This window comes from Pongo abelii, chromosome 22 (genome assembly GCF_028885655.2).
Source record: "Pongo abelii isolate AG06213 chromosome 22, NHGRI_mPonAbe1-v2.0_pri, whole genome shotgun sequence".
NCBI lineage: Eukaryota > Metazoa > Chordata > Mammalia > Primates > Hominidae > Pongo > Pongo abelii.
In genome coordinates, this window is record NC_072007.2 from 55342038 (window position 1) to 55365425 (window position 23388).

Below are 23388 nucleotides of genomic sequence, written 5' to 3' on the forward strand. Positions count from 1 at the left end.
ACAGGCTGTGGATGTAGCCCCTTGCCCGTCCTGTTCAAGTCTCAGCTCTACCATCTGGATCCAGGGGCTGAGTCCTCAACGCACGGGGTGAACGGCCGCGTCTTTGGCCACCGTGCCCCACTCACTGTCATGCCTGTGGCTGAGACTTGAAGGTTAGGGATCAACTTTTACCTAAAATTACTTTTGTGGAAAATAACATTTCATGATTGAAAAAGCAGCGTGTATGCACACATTGCAGAATAGACAAATATGCAACATTGGGAGATAAAAGCCAGGCCCTGCCCCCGGAGCCGCCTGAGCGCACTGTGTGGGCACCATCTCTCGCTGCCCGAGGGCGCCGTGTGGGCACTGTCTCTTGCCTACATGTGTTCTCGCCCAGGCCTGCTGCACGTGCCGATCACTAACCAGGGTGGGGCATCTCAGGAAAGGCCCTTGCCTTAGCTAGCAGTGTCTTCAGGAGCCCTTGCCGCTCTTTGTCCGAGCAGGGTTCGCCCACCGTGTGCGGCCTTTGTGGGCCGTGCACGTCTGGATCTCACCGGCTTGCTGAGATCCCTGGGCCGCCGTCTTGGGCTTGCGCTGCTCGCCCCCGGGAAGCTCAGCCACTGCATTTTTCTATTTGCCAGACAGCAATTGGCAGCTTCCCTGGCCACTCAGGGAGTGACGACTCATTATCAGAGCCGTCTGCTGTCAGGGCTGATGTGTAAGTTGTTTCTGGAACTTTCACATCAGAGTGTGTGGCCTGATCACCTTGGGCCTGGCCTGGGGATTCCTGGGGCCACCTTCCATCACCAGGTTGGCCCCAGGGCCCTCCTTCTCCCCTGCAGGTCTGGCCGCAGCTGCTTCAGGACCGTCCTCCCACGGGGGATGCTTCAGGACCGCCCTCCCATGGGGGATGCTTCGCCCACAGAGGTCTTTTGGCTGGTGGACAGTTGGGGTTGTGTGGGCGTCCAGCTGCTTCAGGACCGCCCTCCCACGGGGGATGCTGCGCCCAGCAGAGGTCTTTTGGCCGGTGGACAGTTGGGGTTGTGTGGCCCCACGGGACCCTCACTCGTTTGGGGGTGCTGCTATGTAGGTGTCCGTGTCATGTGCTCCGGGCACCCCCCTGCCTGGGAGACGGCGGGGCAGTGTCTGAGCATGTGGGTTGCTATTTCTGAACCTGGCACTTGGAGCTCGGTGGCTGGAGCTATTTAAGGTTCTTGACATGTTCGGTTGGTGGGGCCTGGCTGGCAGCATCCTGCTGAGGCCATCTGCACGTCACTCTCCTCATCGACAGCTGGGGTGGGAGGGCAGCTGAGTGTTTTCAAATGGAAACTTAGGGGTGAGCAGGGAAGGGCTGGGGTCCCAGGTGCCACTGTATTCTGACTTGCAGGTGCCATCCTGAGACTAGGAGGTCCCCAGGGCCCTGCCTCTGGCAGCCTCCCCCTTGGCACCCCACCTGGTGTGTTTTCCAGACCCCGCCTGGCAAGGCCCAGGCTGAGCCTGTGCAGCAGGCTCTCCTGGTTCACTCCTCAGACACTGCTCCTCATGGGAGGTGGCAGCAAGTGCCCCCCTGGCTACGGGGCTATCCCTTCCCCTGTGGGCGCGTGGCCGGCCTGTCACGTTCAGGGGCCCTGTGCAGCTGTGGGTAGGACCTGTGGGCAGCCGAGGCCTGGGCACTGTGGTTTTCTGATGTGCTTGTCCGAGGTGTAGGCAGGTCGTGGAGGCTGCGAGGTTCCCTAGGTGGGCCCCCCAGACCAGCTGAACCCACCAAGAGCTGTGAGTGGCTGTACCTCCCAGAGCAGGACACCTCTAGGTGAGCAGCACAGCCACTCCCTCAGGCACCATCCCCGGCGCTGGGGCCCTGTATCCAGGCCTTAGGAGCCTCTTCTGCACCATCCCCGGTGGTGGGGCCCTGTGTCCGCGCCTCGGGAGCCTGTCCTGCACCATCCCCGGCGGTGGGGCCCTGTGTCCTGGCCTCGGGAGCCTGTCCTGCACCATCCCCGGCGGTGCGGCCCTGTGTCCGGGCCTCGGGAGCCTGTCCTGCACCATCCCCGGCGGTGGGGCCCTATGTCCGGGCCTCGGGAGCCTGTCCTGTGTTGACTTAGGACTGAAGCAGTTCTCTGGGGCTTCTTCCTTTCCAGGTGGGACGAGTAGTTTGGGCAGATGCTGAGGACACAGGCCGGGTGTGGCTCAGGAGGCCAAGAGTGCCCTCCAGCCCCGCAGCCTGGGTTCCTCAGTGCAGTAGTGTGACCTGGGCGCTCTGCATTTCAGTGTCCCTGGGTCGCGCCACCCCCCGGGGAGCTCTTGGCCATGACTGCTCTTCCCTGCGGCGCTGCTGGTACCTTCCTCGCCGCAAACCTCGGCCGCACCCCAAGGCCTTGCTGAAGTCCTCAGTCCCAGTAGCTGTTGATCCTTTGGCATTTTCTGCATCACGACCATGCCACGTATGGGGATGGTGGTGGTTCTGTCTCTTGCTTCTTCATTCTTAGGCCTTTGACGTGTTTCTCTTGCCTTGTTACCCTGGCTGGGAGCTCACAGGACAGCAAGAAGCCACGCTGCTCCCGGGGCACATGCTGCATCCACCGTTGGCTGCACTGCCCTTGGGGTTCTGGAGGGTCCTTGTGGGGTCAGCTGACACTGGGGGTGGGTGTGGAGTGTGCCAGGAGCCTGCTGCTGTATCTGTGAAGAGAATCCTGTGGGGTTTGGAGCCCACGTTTCTTGTTTGTATCAGCTCCATGGCAATTGCAAGGCCAGATCCCGTGGACTCTGCGTCTTCTGGTCGGTGGGTTGCTGAGAGGAGCAGAGGGGCCGAGCGTTCGGTGGGCGCCGTGCACAGGCTGTCTCCAGTGCTCCTGGGGACCCTTCTCTCAGGGGCCCCGTCTCCCAGGCCACCTTCTCTCAGGAGGAATGTCGAACCCCTGGCTGGGGTGGATGGTGTTGGCTGGAGGGTGGGGGCTGCCCGATGCGGCACTTTGGGAACTCCGGCCATCGGCAGCTTTGTCTGTGGTTTTGAATGCTCACCCTCAGGTCCTGGGAGAAGGGAGTCGAGGTGAGCCATTTGCCTTTCCTCAGAACTGCGGAGGTGGGCACAGGGACCAGTGGTGGAAACATCCTCCGGCCCCGCAGCCTGGGCTCCTCAGCACAGTAGCGTGACCTTGGTGCTACTTCTGCGTCTCAGTGTCCCTGGGTAGCGCCACCCCCCAGGTGCTCTTGGCTGTGACTGCTCTTCCCTGCGGTGCTGCTGGTACTTTCCTTGCCACAAACCTCGGCGGGGGGTGTCTGCCGATGCGGACCCTGGATGGCAGTGCCTGGTTTGTCCCAGTTTTGTTCCAGGACGCTGTCTTTGACCAGGACAGTTTGTTACCAATTTTTAAAAAGGTCTTTGGGTTTTTCTTTAAAGTGGACACCTAATGACAGACATGTAGTATAAAGAAGGAAGAGGCCGGAGACAGTGGCTCACACCTGTAGTCCCAGCACTTTGGGAGGCAGAGGCAAGTGGATCACTTGAGGTCAGGAGTTTGAGACCAGCCTGGCCAACATCATGAAAAACCCCGTCTTTACTAAAAATACAAAAATTAGCTGGGTGTGGTGGTGCGTGCCTGTAATTCCAGCTGCTCCGGAGGCTGAGGCAGGAGAATGGCTTAAACCCAGGAGGCGGAGATTGCAAGATCGTGCCACTGCACTCCAGCCTGGGCGACAGAGTGAAACTTTGTCTCAAAAAAAAAAGAGAAGTAAGAAAACTTGGAAAACAGAGAGAGACAGGGGAACCCGGCCCTCCCGCTGCCCCGCTTCTAGTCCCCTGTGCTCCTGCCGCTTCTCCCCACTGCTGCGGTGCTAGGCATGTGCACACCCTCAGATGCTCGCCCACCAGCACTCCGAGGGAAAGCTGTGCTTTCTCCAGCTTATTCCTGCAGCACTGCCTCTACGTGAAGTTGTGCAAAGTGGCACATGATAGATATTGTGAAAAACTCAATGCAAACTACCGTTGAGTGACAGCCTCCCCGCTGCAGACTTGGTCTATCTGCTCCTCTCTTTTTTTGTGTGTGAGTCAGTGTCTTGCTCTGTCACCTAGGCTGGAGTGCAGTGGTACAATCTGGCCTCACTGCAGCTTTGACCTCCTGGGCTCACGCAATCCTCCCTCCCACCTTGGCCTCCTGAGCAGCTGGAACCACAGGCATGCGCTGCTGCTCCTGGCCCCCTCTTTTCTTTACAAGTGGGTGTGTGTCTGCCCCTGCTGCTTCCCTGGGCTGCGTTCTAGGGCAGCCTCACATCACCGCTGCTGAGGTTTTGTTGTCTGATGCACCCAGCTCTATAGGGAGTGTGGGCCATCCTTGAAAACGTGAGTAAAGACATTTGTAGATCAAACCACAGCAGTGGAGTTGCTGATCCAGCCTGATGAACATCTGATACTTTACAGGCGTTACCAGGTTGCCTACTGCAGACACCGCTGGGAGCAGCACTGAAATGGGCCTCCGCCTGCAGCCTGTACCTGTGGAGGATACGGACGAGGTGTCTGCCGATGCGGACCCCAGCCTGCGGTGCCTGCTTTGTAAAATGTGCGGCTCTTTATCAGCAAGGCTCCATTCAGCCTTCATTGCTGTGAGCTGCCTATATGTGCCTTTTCCTTTTTTTCTTTTCGGCTGTTTATTGGTTTGAAAAAGCTGTGTAGAAAGGAAGCAATCTCTTTTGTTAACTGAAGCTGTCTCCCCCTTGTTGGTAGTTCTTTTGAATTTGTTCATGTTATTTTTTTCTCTGCGGAGGTTTAAAGTTTCTCTGTAGCAAATTCGGTGTTTTCTGTGTGTTTTGTGGTCCCTTTGTGTTCTCTGCAGTGCTTTTGTAGTGCCTTTTAAATGTATTTAATCCATCAGGACTTTATTTTTGTGTATAGAGTGAGACAGATGATTCCCACTTCATTTTTTCCCAAACGGCCTGTGCCACGATGCATTTGAGCTTGCATTCACCCAGAAGGCATGGCAAGGAGAACTTCAGCACCATGAGATGCTGCTGGCACGTGCCGCTTCATCTCGTGACCTGGGTGGTGTTGGCATTATCTGAGTGGCTCTGTAGGCCGCAGCATCTCCCGGCACCTGAGCCCAAGATGAAGCAGCATGTGCCAGCAGCGTCGCGTCTTGTGTTCTGTCCTGAGCCTTATGCAGCATCGCGTCTTGTGTTCTGTGCCTGAGCCTCATGCAGATCTTTGTGGAGTGAGAATCACAGCTTGTTGATGACGTGCACGGAAAAGCCGGTCTCGTGCTGATTTTCCTTAGGGTCCATCAGAACACGTGCCCCGTGAACCGTGTCACCCCACAGCACCCAACTCTGGTGAGCCTGGTTCTGTGTCTGCTGACCTGGTGAGGGCTGGGGACCAGGTGAGCTGCCTGCGGCACAGGCGTGCCGTGTAGCTGCCATGTGTGGCTTCCTCCACTGAGGCTGGTTTACTGCGTCTGTTCCCGGGGCCCCTTTGTTAGAGCGCAGAGCCCAGGCAGCACCGTGGCAGCTGGGAAGGCTGTGGTTCCGGCGGGGCGGTTGCCTTGCCCAGTGTCCCCGGAGTTGCAGCTTCAGAGCATGGGCCCTGGCTCCTGTGTGGCAGCATCTCACCTTCCCTTTTCTTGTCATGGGTTTTTAGGCAGCCTGTACCTGAGTGTGCGCCCATCCCTCTCTCTGTGCGGAGCCATTCAGCTCATGCTGCAGGTTTCTGCCGGGCCGGCCGGCGTTCCAGGGACCAGAGCCACCCCCAGGGCTCTGTGACGAGTCAGCTCAGGGCTGGTTTCTAGTCACTCCCCAAGGGCAGGGCTGAGGCGGGGTCTTCCAGAGTCAAGGGTTAGAGGGGCTGTTCCTTGAACGGCCCTCGAGTCCTCCTCAGAGTGCCTCCCACTGGGCCGGAGGGGCTGTCCCACACGGTCAGTCCCCACACGCTGCTTGTGAGCCCGGTACCTCTATGCAGGTCGGCTCCGTGGCAGCTGCATCCTGGGCTCCTGAAGACTCAGGCAAGGGCACGGCTTCTCCTCATCCTCCTCCTCTTCGTCTCCACCATCCATCTGCCCTGTGACTTGCAGTCCAGCTCAGGTACAGGTGCTGTGGCAGCCAGGAGCACCCTGGATACCACCGGGCCCCAGGACCCAGATCGCAGGAGCCACCTCATGCCCTGAGGCCTTGTATTTCACCCTTTGGGCTTGTTCACTGCCAGTAGCAACAGGTGGCCCCAGAGGGTTCCACCGAGTGTGAGGGGAAGTGGATGGCACCTGCAGCGTATTCCCCCACAGGGAGGCCTGGGCTCTGTCTTAGGGGGGTCCTGTCTCGGTTTTGGGGGGAATGAGGGTATGAGTACCTCGTCTAGCCTTGCCTCAGCCACTGGCTGGGGTTCTGTGAGGTTCAGTTTAATGGGGACTTGCCCGTCTCCTGACACCTTTGAGCCGTGGACTGAGCGGGCCAGAAGGAGTGGCAGTGTGTGAGCCGCCCGTGCAGCAGGTGGCCTAGGGTGTGAAGCAGACAGGGCACGGAGGAAGAAGCCTCTCTGCCTAGAGCGGGAGGCCGAGGTCACAGCCACCTCTACCCTTCTGAGTGTGCACCCTTCTGTAGCCTCAGCTCGGCTGTCCGGTTGATTGTATGAAGTCATGTTTTTACTGTCAGCTCTGGCTTGGTATTCCTGGTGCCCATTCGGACTTCCAGGCCCCATGTGAGAAGCTCGGGCTTGGATGACCTGCCTCAGGTGTGGCCCCTGCTGCCGTCACTTTGTCACTAATCAGACGTGTTTGGTGACCTTCCCCTCCCCATAGCCACTGGGGCTGTAGTGCTGGTGCTGCTGGGATCTGGGTTTGGGGCGAGGCCCAGGACAGTAGCGGCTCCAGACACCCTTGCTTGAGGCCCAGCATCTGCACTCCCAGCCCAGCCCTCCTCCAAGCTGGCATTTGTGCTGCACCCACGGGACTCTCCTGTGCTTCCGCAGCACCTGCGAGAGCTGTGGTGTGCTGGCCTTGTCATGGATAAGTTTAGAAACCGGAGCAGCTCGAGCTGACTTCACACTGTCCCCACCACAGGGCGGGGTGCGTCCACCTGCCCTGTCCATGTGGCCTTGGGCCTGCGGGGAGAGAGAAGTGGGACCCACAGGGCGAGCCCCCTCCGTAGCCCGCGGCACCGATTCGATCTCAGTGAACACCCGTCAGCCCATCCAGAGGCTGGAAGGGGGAGCAGGCGTGAACCTGTGCCAGGACACTTCAGCAAGGGCGCCTTGGGCCCAGAAAGCGGCGGGAGCTGGGGGTCCTGGGGCTGCCGCCAGGAGTTCCAGGAAGCCTCTGCTCCGGCTGCAGCATTCCAAGCCCTCTTCTCCTGCAGGAGCGGCGTGTTTGGTTACTGTTTTCCTGGTGCCATGGCAATGGGGCTGGGGAGCTCCCTGGGGCCAGAGCCGGGAAGGGTCACTGTGCTGCGTTCCTGACCCGGCCTGCGCCCAGGCCTCGTTTTCTTCATTCCAACACAACACAGGTCACTGTTCGGGTCAGTTTCCACTGTTCTTAGATTCATTTCTCTTTTGAATCAATTTCAAAACTACGGAAAAGCTGCAGAATCAGCCCCTCCCCTTTGTGGTCGGGAGGGAGAGGTCGGGGTGCTATGGAGGAAAGTAGGTCAACCCAGGCACACCAGGAAGCTGTGGGAGGCGATTAAATCCTGCGGGAGCCCTGGGCCTTGGAGGTTTCACACCAGCTCCTGAAGTGAAAAGTCTGAAATGCCGAGCGCAGTGACTGCCTTTCTCCAGGCAGGGCTTGCTTCTGCTTTGTTTTTCATTAGACATGGTGGATTTGTTGGACAAGCCAGGAAGGTCTGCATGAGTTAAAAGAGATATTGGGAGATGTGTTCTGGGGAGAATGCAGCCGAGGGTGAACCGTCTTGGGAAATCAGTTAAGGCCGAGGAAACGGGGATGCCCTTTAGTCCACTCTGTTTCAGAGCAAACTGGAGTCAGAGACGCAGCACCCAGTGCCCTCTCCACCTGTCCCCACCTGCATAGCCCTGCAGGCTCATCCCACCCCTGCCCCTGTCCCCCCAGCAAATGAGCCTCCTTTCCCCACCCACTGGGCAGGTGGCTGGGCTCCGCGTGGACCAAGCACAGGGGCACCTGTGGAGTTCACTTTTGGAGGCTCCCTGAAAGGGCCGCTTTGTGGGGTCCAGGGATGGAGCCTCTGGTCACCGAGCACGTCATCGGGCCTGGCAGGGGGCAGGGAGCACGTACGTCGCTGGGCCTGACGTGACCATGCAGGATCTTGGGGATGTCCCCCTAAGGGCCTCTGCCCTGTTCACGGCCCCCTTCATGAGCCATCGGGCATTCCCGCATGGCTTCACTGCAGTGACTGTCCCGACAGTCATTCGGGGCATGAGTGGGGAGGAGGCCTCCTCGTTGGGACACCTGCTTTCCGGGGCAGGCTGGGGTGAGTGGCCAGGCCATCACTGTGGGGGGGGGACGCTGCTGAGAGAGCCTCCCGAGGCTAGGCCGAGGCGTGCTGCAGGTGCCCCTGGTGCTGTCCAGAGCCCGGGAGCCTGAGAGGCCGGCACGGGCCAGACCAGTTGCAGTCACTGTGGCGGCTCTGCCCATTCTCAGGTCATGGAGGTGCCACCTGGACACGTTTTGCTCACTCCCATGTTCTCTTTCCTCAGGTGCAGAGGCCAAGACCGTTTTGCCCAAGAAGGAGAAAATGAAGCTGAGGCGTGAGCAGTGGTTGCAGAGTAAGTCCATGCCTGTGTCTCGAGGCAGCTGCCGGCCTAAGTCCTATCCCGTGGATCCTCCTATTCCCACAGCCTCACGATCTGGCCTTCTGTACCAGCCACACTCCCCGCGGGGTGCCCAAGGGGATCACCCAAGACACTTCAGAGGCTGCTGTGGGGTCGAAGGACAGTGGAGGCACAGAGAGCGTGGCCATGAAGACTTGGCAGCATGGCCGGGCCGGTCTGGCCTGTTATGGGTGGCACCGCCACCCCATCCGTGTGGGCACCTACGGAGCTGGGCTGCCTCCCTTTGGAGGACGGCCTTGGGAAGCTGCTGCTCTCGGCTCCTTGTTTATAAAAATTGCCTATTTTTGTTCCCCACCGTGAAATTTTTTATCGTGGAAGTAACCTGTGCTTGTGGAGGTTTTATGGTTCAGAAGTGCCTGCAGTGGTATGTGAAATCCTTCCAGGCCTTGCCCGCGGTGAAAACAGTGTCTGCGCATAGCGGCGTGGGTGTGGGCAGGGCTCCTGGTGTCCCCAGACCCTTTCAGGCCCGTGGTTCCCTCTTTTCTGAGGTCAGCCTTGCCACGTGCTCCCAGCCGCACGTCTCTGCAGGCTGAAAGCCACACTTCCCACTCAGGTTGTTTTGGAGTATCTCCTTATTTTTCGTGATGCCGGATATTTGCCAGTGTTTTTCTAAGATTGTTTCTCGTCAAAATTATTTTGTATTTTTTGGTTATCTTTTTAGTGTGATTCTGCTGACTTTGTGAAATTAATTTGGAATATTTTCTTTTTTATGTTATCTGCTTTATTTTTTCCTTGGAGGTTTTAAAGAAAATGTATGTTTTTCAGATAGGACCTAGAAAACTTTGTCAGTTTCTTTCGTGATGATTCGTTTTATGGTGTCTGCTCCTTTTTGAATATTTCTTAGGGAAATGATTCATTCCTCCATGTTCTTTCTCACAGTTCCTAGCGTAGCTATGAAAGTGGATTTGGACGGGCTACTGGACTGTGGCCATTTGGACCCTGATTTTCTAGGCTGTAATTCTTTGATGATGTGTAAATTTTATTCCATGGCACTTGGTCCTTTTTTTTTGTTTTTTGACAACTTAAGTCAATTTTGGCCACTCAAAATGATCGAATTTGTCTGAGGATGGTGTCTCATGCCTGTAATCCCAGCACTTTGGGAGGTTGAGGTGGAAGGATCACCTACGCCCAGGTGTTTCAGACTAGCCTGGGCAATATAGCGAGACCTTGTCTCTACAAAAAATGTAAAAATTAGCCAGATTAGGTGGTGTGTGCCTCTGAGCCTCTAGTCCTAGCGACTTAGGAGGCTGAGGTGGGAAGATCGCTTCAGCCCGGGAGTTTGAGGCTGCAGTGAGCCATAATTGCACTAGTGCACTCCCGCCTGGGTGACAGAGTGGGTCCTTGTCTCTAAATAATATTAATAATCAAATTTAGTCAGATCTCAATCTTTATATGTTAGTTGCCTTCTTATTAAATATTCTGATTTCTTTATCGTTCTTTATTTGTATCTCCACCTTCATTTCTGATTAAATTAAGAAGTTTTGTCTCTTCCATTTAATAATTAATGTATTTAATAACCAATTCTACTCTTTTGTCTTCAAAATTATTTGTTTTTATTTTGATCACTCCCCTGTTTTAGCTTTCTTTGGGTTTCAGTTACTCTGCTTATCTGTTTGTATATGTTTTGTTCAGGAGTGAAAGACTGTAAGTTATCTCTAAATACAGCTTTAGCTACATTTCCCAAGTTACTTTTACTTTGTATTTTATTATGAAAAATTTTATTTAGGAAAGTGGGAAGAATTTTATGGTGAATACCCTGTACCCACCACACAGATTTTACAATCTTTATTACATAACCGTTCATCTAGCAGTTTCTGTCCATCTACCAACATGGGTTTTTTAAAATGCGTTTCAAAGTAAATGGCAGACGTCAGTACACTCCACCCCAAATAATTCTGCTAGAGTTCATGGTTCTTTTTTTTCTTTTTCTTTTGAAGATTGTATTTACATAAAATGAAATGCAAATCTTAAATGTGCCATTCAATGATTGCTGACAAATGTTGTAGACACCTGTGCAGCTGAAATCCCTTTCAGATTACGGACCATCACCACCATTCCCCGGCAGTCCCGCACCCCTCCCAGTCAATTACCTCTCCCACCTGCCCCAGAGGTAATAACCGCTGTGTCATCCTTTCTCATCCACAGTTGAGCTTTTCTTGCCTTAGACTTCATATAAAAGGAATCATGTAGGATGCACTCTTTCTGCGTCTGGCTGCTTTTGCTCAGCGTAATGGTTTTGAAACCCATCCAGGCTGCATGTAGCAGCAGTCCATGCCTTTTGATTGCTGAGAAGTATTTCACTGTATGAATACACCATTTGTTACTCACTTTCCTACTGATGGGCACCTGGGCTTTTTTCCATTTTTAGCTACTGTGAATAAGGCTGCTCTGAACATTCTTTACAAGTCTTTTTGTGGACGTGTTTTCATTTCTCTGGGGTAAGTGCTGAGGAATGGAATGCTGGGTCATAGGGTAGGTGTATGTTTAGTTTTATAAGCAGCTGCCAGACGCTTTTCTAGAGTGGTTGTACACTCACACTCCCACCAGAGCCTGTGACAGTTCTCCTGGCCCTCAGCTTTGCCAGCACGTGGCATGCCGTCCCCTCAGCCTGGGCCGTCTGGTGATCATGAAATGGCATCTCACAGTGGTACTCATTTTCATTGCCACCAAAAGAGCATTTTCATGTGCTTACTGCCCATTTGTGTTTCAGCGTCAGTGAAATTCGTTTTTCATGAGGCTTTTTGCCTTTTTATTATTGAGCTCTAAGAGTTCTTTGTCCTAGAGTCCAGTCTTTGGTTGGATATGTGTTTTACAGATGTTTTCTCCCAGACTGTGACTTGCCTGTTCATTTTCTTTTTTTTTTTTTTTTGAGACGGAGTCTTGCTCTGTCACCAGGCTGGAGTGCAATGGTGCGATCTCGGCTCACTGCAAGCTCCACCTCCCGGGTTCAAGAGATTCTCCTGCCTCAGCCTCCTGAGTAGCTGGGACTACAGGCGCCCGCCACCATGCCCAGCTAATTTTTTTTGTATTTTTAGTAGAGATGGGGTTTCACCGTGTTAGCAGGATGGTCTCGATCTCTTGACCTCATGATCCGCCCGCCTTGGCCTCCCAAAGTGCTGGGATTCACAGGCGTGAGAACTTTTTTTTTTTTTTTTTAATAAACGGGAGTTTAATTTTGAGAAGTTTAATTTATATTAGTTATTTTGTGTGTGTGTGTATGTGTGTGTGTGTCCTATTTAAGAAAACTTTGCCTAATCCCAAGTCATGAAGATATTATTCCTGTTTTCTTCTAAAACCTTTATACTTTGAGCTTTCATATTTAGTTTTTTTTTCTATCTTGAATTGTTTGTCTGTGTGGTGTCAGTGGTTAAGTTCCTTTTTCCCCTCTAATATGGATATTCAGTTGTTCCAGCACCATTTGTTATAAATACTTTTCTTTCCTTATTGGATTGTTTTGATGCCTTTGTGAAAAATCAAAAAGTGTCATAAGTGTGGATCTGTTTCTAGGCTGTCTTCTGTTCCGTTTATCTATTTGTTGTACCTTAGCAAAAACCATACTGTCTTGATTACCGTAGCTTTAGCATTAGTCTGGAAGTCAGATAACATAAGTCCTTTTTGTTGGTTCATCTGTCTTAAGGTTGCTTTGGATATTCTAAGTCCTTGGCATTTCCATATAAATTATCATTAGCTTGTCTGTTTCTTTAAAAACAACAACAAAAGCCTAGTGGGGTTATGATTGGGATTTCATTGAATCTATAGATCAGTTCAGAATTACCATCTTAGCAAAGCAAATCTTCAAATTCATGAACATAGTATATCTCACCATTTAATTTCTATCATCAGTGTTATATAGTTTTAGTGTAGAGATCTTACATCTTATAATAAGCTTATTGCTAAGTATTTTATAGTTTTTTATGCTGTCATAAATGCAGTTTTTTCTCAGCTCTCTGCTAGTATGTTAAAATACAGTTGGTTTTTTAAAATACTAATCTTGTATCTTATGAATTTACTAATGTCATGCATTAGGTCTGGTAGTCATTTTGTAGATTCCTTAGGATCTTTAGAAATGCATGTTTTCTGTATGTGTGAATTTTTTCCTTCAATTTGCTTTTTTTCCCCAATATGTGTTGAAATTTTCCCTGTGGATCTGTACGCGCCACCCCACCTCGCCTTTGTGAGGACAAGCTTGCAAACTTTGTCCTTGCTGTTCCTCCCCTTGCAGGGCCCTCCCACTCCTAGAGGCCTACCCCGGTCACTCTCCGTCCCTTGCTTTGCTTTGTTTTGTCCACACACCTCCCCAGTGCCCAGGTAGCGCCTCTATGCTCCACCACACAGCCTGTGCCCCAGCCGTGCCGCGGGCAGTGGCTCCCCATGCCCTGCGGGTGGGAGGGTGGGTAGTTGGAATCACACACATGTCCCACTTGACTTTCCCAACCCTCAGTTGTCCTCTGAGGCGGCTGGGCCAGTTCACACCCACCCATCAGCTCCCTCCATCCTCGAACACTTGATATTATGAAACATTGAAAAATTTGCCAATCTGTGAGGTGCAAAATTGTATTTTGTAGTTGTAATTTTCTTTTCCTTGATTTCTAATCCAGTCGAGTGGCTCCTACTGTATGTTTTGGCCTTTGATTCCTCTTTGTTTTTAGTATTTAATTCATACATACTGATTTTTAGGAACAGTGTGAGAGGGGAATCTGACTTTTTCCCCAGGAGGGCCCCAGTTTATCTAAACTCACGTGTCATGCTCACACTTTGCCCGGTCTGCCCTGCGTCCACTGAGTGTTCATCAGCATTTTTGCCACACTGTTAATTTCTGTTATTTTATGATTTGCTTTAATATCCGATAGCCCTTTCTTGTTGCTTGTTCTTTGTAAAAAATGTTTTTACTATTCTTATGCATTTAGTTGTTTTTAAAAAATAAAATTTAGAATTAGCTGCACAGGTTTGACTAAAAATCCCGTTGAAATTTTAACTGAGGCAGCATCCGATTTTTCTGGAGTAACTGACAGAGAACTGCATTCTCCCGTTGGTTCTCCTGGCTGCTTAGAAGCTGGTGTTTGTGTGGGGCCTCCCCCGGGTGCTGCGGGTGAGAGCAGTGCTGAGTGTTCCCAGGGCGTGGGTCCCGCCCCACCACTGCCTCGCTCCCTCCCTCCCCCTCAGAATTGAGTGGGCTGGGTGGGATTGTCGATATTGTGGTCATCTTTTCCTTGCTCGGATTTATCATTGAGTGTCCAATGTTTTGCCCTGAAATGTGATACTCACTGTGGGTTTCTAGCAGCTCATCTCTGTCAAGGAGCTTCCTTCCGTTTGTGGTTTCATTGTAATTTTTCTCATGCATGGGCAGTGTGCAGAATCCTCTGCACACTGGTGGTGGTGACCATAGGCTTTCTCGCCTCTTGAGCGGCCACTGTGGAGGGTCACCCTGTGGCATTTCCCGGGAGAACCATCGTTGCATGCCTGGGGCTTACCCTGCTTGGGCACGAGGTATCCTTTTGAAAGGCTTCTGGCTTTGACTTGCTGAGGTGCGGGCCTTTGTGTCTGTCCTCATGGGAGCCACACGCCTCTGCTTTGCTTTTCCTGGCCTGGGTCTGCAGCCTGTGAAAGAGCCATCTGGCCTGGCCCGCCCCTCCCTACCCCAGCTTCCAGGGTGCCCTGGCTCTCTTTTGATGAGGTGCTGAGTAACGTGTCTACCACAGTCCAGGCAGGGTGGAGTAAGTGCTGGATTCTTACCTTATAAACCCCCATGATTCCCAAGGCTGGAGAGCTGGTGTACACCTTCCAAGCTCTCAACCTGCACTGGGGGCTGAGGACCCAGAGGAAGGGTGGTCTTTGTCCCAGGTTCTTGTCAGTGATTTGGAGCCAGGTAAACACACCCTGCTACAGGGACCCAGGGCAGGGTGGCATCCCCTGACTTCGGGTTGGTCAGGGTGGGCCCTTCAGACCTTGCTCTGCGAGTCACCTGCCCTGGGGGCTGAGAGGGGTGCCGCTGTCCCAGAAAGCGGGATTGGAGAGGAGCTGGCTGTTGTCACCTCTGGAAACCTGGGCACTCCTCCCAGGGGGCACAGGTGCTGCCATGCCTGGGCCTGTGTCACGAGCTGGCAGTGTTTGAGCTGCAGGCCTGTCCCGCTGGGTTGCCCTGAAGAGAGCAGGCTTTGTCCACGCTCCACAGCCTCCAGGAGCCACGTGCAGTGAGCAGCATGTCCGAGCATGTGTTCTCTTAGCAGTTTTGAGATAAATACATTTTTAAATTAAATCAAATCCCAAGGCCATGCCCCTTCTGTCCAGACCCTGCCCAAATCCCTTCTTTAGCATGGAGGCCTCAGCCCTACCTGCCACCCCTCATGGCCCCGAGCCCTCAGGTCTGTCCTGGGGCTTCTCCCCTTCCCTCTGGGGAGCCCTCTCCCTCCTGAGAACAAAGCTGAGCCTCCCAGCCTGTGACTTGCCATCTTAAGTTGAGGACCGCCTTTCCTCATTTCCCTCTGTCCCCCGTGCTCGGTGGCTGTGTGCACTCCCCTACACGTGCTCTGGCCGCAGTTGCCAGCGTCCCTTTGCAGGAGAAATCCTCAGTGGCTGCAGCTCCACCTCATTGTCAGCCCTGCGATTAAAAAGCACAGCTCTGTCATTAAGGGGAAAAAAATAACTCAAGCCTGCCTGCCCTGCAGGTTCCCAGGGGCAGAATGGGGGCGACAGCGGGAAGGAGAGAGGCAGCAGGGCCGGGCACCCCGCCAGGTCTCTCATGGGCCAGAGGCTCTGGGCCTGGGCTCCTCCTCTGCCTCTTGTTTGCCTCTAACGTCGTTTCTCCTTCCTTAGAAATCGAAGCCATAAAACTGGCTGAGCAGAAGCACAGGGAGGAGCGGAGGCGGAGGGCCACGGTGGTGGTGGGCGACCTGCACCCGCTCAGGGATGCCCTGCCCGAGCTGCTGGGGCTCGAGGCTGGCAGCCGGCGCCAAGCCCGCAGGTGAGTGTCTGGGAGGGGTGGCCCTTTCTGAGCTGTGGGGCTGACCCGGGTCCAAAGGTGGAGGGATATGAGTGGGACCCACGGGCCACGGTGGTTCCTGACCCTGCAGAGGCCAAGAGCTGGGGCTTCAGCCGGTGCTCCACGCAGGTACCCTGTTCCCAGGGCGTGAGCTCGTGAGGCTGGCGGGGGCTGTGGGGGAAGTTTCGGGGGCACCCAGGCCCACCCTTGTGAGGAGCCTGGTGGCTCTGCTGATGCTGAGCTCCCTCGTGCCCCTCCCCCACAGGGGCCACAGCTCCTGCCAGGTCCCACTGGGGTCCCCCCAACTCGCTGTTCTGCCACAGCTTCCACCCCACAGAGACCCTGCTGTGCTCAGCCGAGGCCTCTGAGCATCCAGCATGCTCTTCCCGTGCCTCTGACAGGGGCTCCAGTCTCCCCTCCTGAGTGGACCCTGCCCTGCCCTTCACTCCGTCCCACAGAGGGTGGCCCGTGAGGACGGCTCAGGCCTGCTGCCGGGTGTGGTGAGGGTGTGGGACCCACACATGCAGGGCCCTGGGACACACATCCCAGAGCTTGTCCTCATGGGGCGGGAGCTGCCTCGTGCGTCCTCCCCAGGAGGGACGGGGCCTGGTGAGTGCGGCTCCTCTCCCGATCTGTACCTACCTGTGTGGGAAGCACATGCCTCCCAGCCTCACCACGGGTCTGGATGCGGTTTGTTCTTCAGGGAAGAGGCAGGCCTCTACCCCACCCTTGGCTGTGGCATCACAGTGCCCCTCCCCCGCCCCCTGCTGAGAGCTGGGCTGGTGGGTTCTGGGCCTTTAGTGTGTGAGCGGCCGAGCCAGCAGTGCTGGGCCTGGGCCTGGGCCTGGACCCCAGTGGGGCCCCTCCACCCCTCTGCCCTGGGCAAGGCCTGGTCCCGAACATGAGCCCTCCTCCTGACGCACTGAGGTGCTCCCTCCAGAACCCTGTCACCCAGTGACACAACCCCGTCATCCAGTGACACAACCCCGCCACCCGGTGACACGACCCCGCCACCCGGTGACACGACCCCGCCACCCGGTGACAGAACCCCGCCACCCAGTGACACAACCTCCAGTGACGCAACCCCCGTTGATGCAACCCCCAGTGACAACCCCCAGTGACGCAACCCCACCACCCGATGAGCCATTTGCCAGTGGCAGGTTCCATGTGTCCTGACAATGTGGATGTGGCCCTGCCAGCCTCTGCCCTTCCCCTGTAGCTGGGAGGCACCGCCCGGGTGTGGGTGCTGAGGCTCTGGGCTCAGGTGGGGGCTGTGTAGCCACAGCCCAGCTTTCAGGGCTGGCTGGAAAGAGGCCGGGCTGCTCTGTTCTGTCTCAGCTTCTGGGCCTTCCTCATTCATTTGTGTCATCTCTATGCTTTTTTCTTTTTTTGAGACGGAGTCTCGCTGTGTCGCCCAGGCTGGAGTGCAATGGCACAATCTCGGCTCACTGCAAGCTCCGCCTCTCGGGTTCACATCATTCTCCTGCCTCAGCCTCCCGAGTAGCTGGGACTACAGGCACCCGCCACTATACCTGGCTAATTTTTTGTATTTTTAGCGGAGACAGGGTTTCACCGTGTTAGCCAGGATGGTCTAGATCTCCTGACCTTGTGATCCACCTGCCTCAGCCTCCCAAAGTGCTGGGATTACAGGTGTGAGCCACCGCGCCCGGCCTAATTTTGCCGTTTAAAAAATAATTTTCTTTTTCCTACTAACTTTCCATCTGGGGAGAAAGCAGGGGCTGTGTGCATTGTCAAACCTGGGGTCCATCCTTTCATGGCCCAGCTGCCCAGGCTCAGGGGTGGCAGGTTATGCGCCGCAAGCCCAGGCAGCTCCAGGCTGGCATCCCGCAGCAGAAGCACTGGGTCCAGAATAGGAGCGGCCGCCCGGAGTGGAGATGTGACAACCGAACATTCCTGGTTCTTGGACAAAAATGTGACCCTGGTCAAGTATCCTTTCCATGTGTTCAGTTTTCTCATCTGAAAAATGTGCTTGGGGCTCCCAGAAGGGAGAGGGCTGTGTAAACACCCAGCCCCCAGGCCGAGGAGGATGTGCCCCTGCCTCAGGGCTGCCTGCGCCTCCATGTGGGGCTCTGGGCCGGGAAGGCCCATCTGCTGTCAGCCCTGAGAGCCTCCTGTCGCTGGGAGTCGGGAGTCCCCATCCCTCAAATGCGGCTCAGGCAGCAGTGCCTCCTGACCCTGGGGGAGCTCTTGGAATGAGCCCTATTTTAGGCAGGCTTTAGATTCGTAGAAAAATGGCAGAGGTGGTGCCAAGAGCTCTGTGCAGCTCCCGCATCCCCGCATGCTGTTCCTCTGACATTAGTGTGGTACGTTTGTCACATGTAAGGAACCCGTATCAATAGAGAAATAGCTTTAATTAATAGTTAACTAAAGCCCATACCTTAGGTTTCCTTCATTTTTCCCTAACGGACTCTTTCTGCCTCAGGATCCGTCCAGGATCCCACGTGACATTCAGATGTCACGGCTCCCTAGGCCCCTCTTGGCTGTGAATTTCTCAGACTCCTCTTGGTTTTGGTGACCTTGACTGTTCTGAGGAAGCTGTCCGTCAGCTGAGATCTGTCTGATGTTTTTCTCATGGGTACAGGAAGGGACTGGGTTTGGGGAGGAAGCCCCCAGAGGCCAAGTGCCACTGTCACTCCACTGTATTGGGTACACCCTGTCACCTGACTCACCGTGAGGCTGAGCTGGCCCCTGCTGGGTTGAGGCCCCCCCATGCTGTCCCCTTTGGGAGGAAGTCGCTCTGCAGCCCTGGCCTCAGGGTGGGGGTTGTGCTCCACCTCCTGGAAGACACAGCAGTGACAGAGATTGTTTGGAATCCTGCTGGGAAAGGAGCTTTGTCTGTTCTCCCCGTGTATGTATCGCTCACACGTTGGTGTTGGTCTGGACAGATGGATGTTTAGTTTACACACAGCGCTACTTGATTTTGGTGCCAAAACTGTTCCAGCGTTGGCTGCTGGGAGTTCTTGGCGTTGCCCCGGCTCCCTTTGGCCCCATTGACGTGAGGGTTGTGTTTTTAGCTCTTTCCCACTGCTGAGCACCAACAGGTATCCCAGGTGCATCTTGGACATCTCCTGCCAGTCTTGCTGTTTCTCTAGGGAGCCCTGGCCCTGGTATTGCAGGAGGTGTGAGACCCTGAGATCTGGGGCTTGGCACGCCTGACCCGGGGTCTGGGGCTCGGCGCGCCTGTCCCGGGGTCTGGGGCTCGGCCTGCCTGTCCTGGGGTCTGGGGCTCGGCGGGCCTGGGCAGCGGGCCATGTCTCTGAGAACTGCACTTGGTCCCAGCAGGCAGGTCTGCCCCACTGGCCACCACTCTTGGACTCTGATGTGCTGTGGGCTTGAGGGGTCAGCAGGCGAGCACCATGGCCTGGGAGGCTGGAGGGTGGACAGCCCCTCCCTCCAAGCCTGGAGCCCTGTCTCGCTTCTCCCCTTCCCACCTAGCGGGGAGAACATCTGGCTTGGGCTGCCAGAGCCGTCCTTGTGGAACCCAAGCATTGGGTCCTTGCCCCACGGCCGTTCCCAACCCTCAGTCCCCTCAGTCCCCTCCCAACCCAGTCCCCTCAATCCCCTGTCCTGGCACCCTGCCCTGAGGGCCTCATGCCCCTGGGGTGCGGGATGCAGAGCTGGAATCTCAGAGGCCAGGGCAGGGCCCGTGTTTGGGGTCCACGTCGCTCTTGGCTGGGAAGCAGGCATCGAGCGACACTTGACCCCGGTGACCCCCACGCTCTGGACCTCCGCCTCCTGTGTGCGCTTTGTGGGCGATTGTCGGGAGGGGACTCCCACGCTCTGGACCTCCACCTCCTGTGTGCGCTTTGTGGGTGATTTTCGGGAGGGGACCCACACGCTCTGGACCTCCGCCTCCTGTGTGCGCTTTGTGGGCGATTGTCGGGAGGGGAGTGGTGGTGACGTCGCTGCTCCTGCCTGGAGGGAGTGCCGTGGGGACTGGTGGGGGTCCACACTGGGCGGAGCTAGGCTCCGATTCCTCCACGGCTTCCTGCTGTTAGGCCTCGCAGAGTCGCGTCCCTGTCGGTGTGTGCCCTTGGCCCATGACGGTAACTGCCCAGGCCTCTGTCCCCGGGGCCCTGAACTCAGGAACCCCACTGGGAGGCTGTGCATCCCGCCTGGGAGGATGGGGGTTGGGACACGTGGGTGGGGGACGGTCCCTGCAGTGGGGAGCGGAGGTGCTGCGCCTGGTCTTGTGGGCACTGCAGCTACCCTGGGTGCGGCTCCTCTGTTTTGGGACCTTGGGAGGCATTGGTCTCGCCCCCACTGCTAGTTCATCTCTTAAAATGAGGGTGCAGCTCCAGGGCCTGAGGTTTCCCCAACCAGGAAGGCTGCCCTGGACCCGGGCTCAGGTCTCCTGACCCCAGCACATGGCTGCCAAGAGCCCTGGCACCAGGGGTGCACCTAGAGGAGGGGGCCTCACGCTGATGGCTTCTGCAAGGGTGGGGACCCGGGACAGCTCTGGGCAGCCAGTGAGGGAGCTGCTGCTCAGGGGTGGACACAGGGAGGGGGTCAGCCGGCCAGGGGGGCAGAGCTTCTGCATCGGGGCAAGGCTGGCCCAGGAGAGGCTGTGGAGAGATGTCGTCAGCCCTGGCAGAGCCCCTGCAATGAATGGAGCTGTAGCTTTGAGCAGGCAGAAGGTTGGGAGATGTGAGGGGCTGTCATCTGCTGGTGTGAGCAGGAAGGGATGGGGACTGAGTCCTTCCCCAAATCAGCACAGAGCCAGGGTTAAAAGAAAGCGGGCGCTGAGGGCTATTTTGGGCAGACACAAAATGTCTGTCGTTCATATTTTAAGAGATCCATGAATAAAAGATCAAGTCCCCTGGCCCGAGGCTAAGTGTAGGGCTGGTCTGAGGACTCCGCAGCTCTGCCTTCCCGCCGTCATCTGGGTCCCATCTCACTATGTGGGTGGCAGATCTGAGAAGGCACGTGGTGTGGCCTTGCGGGTTCTCTGTTCCTTTTAAGACCCAGGTCGCTGTCCCATCTGAACATTCGGCCAGGTGGGTGGCTGCCTTGGCCAGCTGACCACAGGGAGTGCAGGCGAGCTCCCGAAGATTCCCATGGTTAACTGAGGGTGAGAAGCGTCGCGGGCAGCCAGAGCCTGCCTGGGGTGGACATCAGAGATGAGAGTGTCCTGGCCCGCCTGCGCCCTTAGTCAAGGCCCAGCTTGGTGGTTCGGAGATCCCAGGACTAAAGGAAATAGCCAGCAGCACTCAGGAAACCTCCTCAGTTCCTCCACCTGTCCATGGGGGACTGCAGCACTCGTTGGCACCCCCCGCAGGTGCAGGCAGGGCAGGATCTACGGTGGGTCCGCGCCCCTGTCCCCAAGTTCAGTCATCAGGAGGGCAGGTGCAGCTCCCCACTGTAGCATAGCGTGCGCCTTCTTCTAAAGAGAGGACTTGGGGACATGTAGGCTTGGGTGGGTGACTCAGCCTTCCTGGGAAGTGGTGTGTACTGCGGGAGTGGGACCGGCTCTGCCTGCCAGGGTCCTTTGGCCCGAAGTGTGAGGTGTCTGCGCAGCCTGCCCTGGCCAGGCAGGTGGGGTGGAGACGCTGTATGTCGTGAGATGTGTTCCTGGCTGACCACTCCCTCCATGCCCCACGGAGCCAGGAGGATCTGCAGGAGTCACCAGATTCCACATGGAGCAGCTTGGGGCCCACGGTCACAGGACTGTCAAGCAGTTGCGCTGCTTGTCCAGGGAGGTCACAGGACGGTCAGGCAGTTGCACTGCTTGTCCAGGTCCAGCCTCCACAGCCACAGTGCAGCTTGGAACTTGGGGTTCTGCAGTGGTTTGGTCACCTCCAGCCACCACGACGTCTGCTCCAAGAAGGGAGGAGCCAGCCTCTGCCCATGGGAAGGTGTTTAGGGGATGCTGGATGCTGACTGACGTGGCTTCTCTGTGTCCACAGCAAGGAGAGCAACAAGCCCCGGCCCTCAGAGCTCAGCCGGATGAGCGCAGCCCAGAGACAGCAGCTTCTGTGAGTGCACCCGCCCACCTACCCAGGGTTCAGCTCCTGAGTGCCCCCACCCCGCCCACCCTCTCCAGGGGTTCAGCTCCTGTGTGCCCCCACCCCGCCCTCTCCAGGGGTCCTGAGTGCCTCCGGCCTGCCCTCCCAGGGGTTCAGCGGCTGAGAGCCCCGCCCATGCCTCTAGTCCCCTCCGTGCTGCCCCACTGGCTCCTGCCTGTCCGCTCGGGGGGCTCTTCAGTGCAGTCAGGTCCTGTGGCCCTGGGGCAAGTCCCGCCTCCCAGGAAGGCTTCCAAGGGGAGTCATGGATCTAAAATGATGGGTGGACGCAGCCCCCTCTCCACCCCTCCTCTCCCCTGGCTGGTTGAAATCTGGATGATCATGTTTGGTTCTGTAGCTGGGCACCGCGGCCCCCAGTTAGCAGGGCTAGGACACTGTGATTTGCAGAAATTTGTACTCAGTTGTCCTCTTGGGTACAAAAATCTCCAGACCACACTGTCTTGCCTCTTTGTAGACTCAGCTCGTTTCCACTGAGGGAGCCACAATTTACACCCTTATAAGATGGTTTTAGTTAGCTACTGGAATGATTTTTTTTTCTTTGTTTTTGAAATGAGTTTGTTATTTCTCAGTAGGGAACATTCTGTGTTAGTTTCTACCGAGGCCCACTGTGCCCTTCCAGTTTAGAATCTGAAGTCTGTTTTGTGAGTACGATTGTGTTTAGAAGCTGGTGTCTGTTTTGGGAGTACAGTTATGTTTGGAAGCTGGTGTGGAATGGTAGCTCCAAAGATTTCTTTATTGTCTTGGCCCTTCAAGGGCACCAATTATGCACTTACTGGATCTCTCTAAGCTGTCTGTCTTCCATCTCATGTTCTCTAATCCATTTTTACTCTAGACACTTTGTAGGGTCTAGAGTGACATACAGATAGTATAGTAAACTGTCTTTTTTAGTTTTTTAAAAAGTTTTTATTTTTATTTTTTAGAGACAGTTCCTTGCTCTGTGGCCGGCTGGAGTGCAGAGGTGTGATCAAGGCTCACTGCAGCCTGCGCCTCCTGGGCTGCAGCGATCCTCCTGCCTTGGCCTCTTGAGGAGCAGGGTCTTCCCGTAGATCTTTATGTTTGTCCTCTTTGGTTTCTGCTTCTCTGTTTATGAACTGAGTTCTTCCTGGGCCAGTCTTGTCTGGAGACAGTTTGCGAACAGCAGAGCCCTCTCTGTGTGGCCAACGTCCTGCCTGGCCTCCCTCTCCACCTCTCCCCAGTGCACAGCCTGGTCCAGGGAGCCCCTCCCTGCCTGGACAGGGCAACGGGTTTTCCTCTCGCAGATTGTCTGTTGCCCGCATCCCTTGGTGCCCCAGGTCCTTGCGGTCGCGGCATTTTGAAGCAGCTCAGGTTAACAGGTCTCCTGGTTTCATCAAAGATCGAGTTTGGTTTCTCACTGCTTCTGAGAGGAGAGCAGGAGGCCCCCTTGTTCACTCTGTGTTTTGGAGCCAGAGGTCTGTTCCCTTTCATGTCCGTGGTGCTTTCTGGCGCGTGTGGACAGGGCTCAGGTGTTTGAGTGGCTTGGATCCTTCGATCTCAAGATCCCAGTGGGAAGCAAGAGTGTTCCCCTCCCTGGGTCATGCTCCCCTGGGGGCTTCGTGTTGGGCATGAGCCTTGTAGCTCCTGGAGCT

General features: G+C 55.6%; 1 protein-coding gene and 1 long non-coding RNA gene across 3 annotated transcripts in view; one reads left to right on the top strand and one right to left on the bottom strand.

The window, feature by feature from the left end:
• Positions 1 to 23388, top strand: part of SLX9 (SLX9 ribosome biogenesis factor) — a 36601-nt gene that overhangs the window by 9663 nt on the left and 3550 nt on the right. For both annotated transcript variants that reach the window (XM_002830789.6, XM_063720928.1), the window contains exons 3-5: positions 8624 to 8692; positions 15572 to 15719; positions 21665 to 21733. In XM_002830789.6, the coding sequence (XP_002830835.4) occupies positions 8624 to 8692; positions 15572 to 15719; positions 21665 to 21733 (286 nt within the window). The remainder of the gene's footprint in view (positions 1 to 8623; positions 8693 to 15571; positions 15720 to 21664; positions 21734 to 23388) is intronic.
• Positions 11607 to 16869, bottom strand: LOC129052343 (uncharacterized). Its single transcript, XR_008517358.2, has 2 exons — positions 16380 to 16869; positions 11607 to 15356 (listed from the first exon to the last, which is right to left on the bottom strand). It is a non-coding gene; the product is annotated as an uncharacterized LOC129052343 (long non-coding RNA).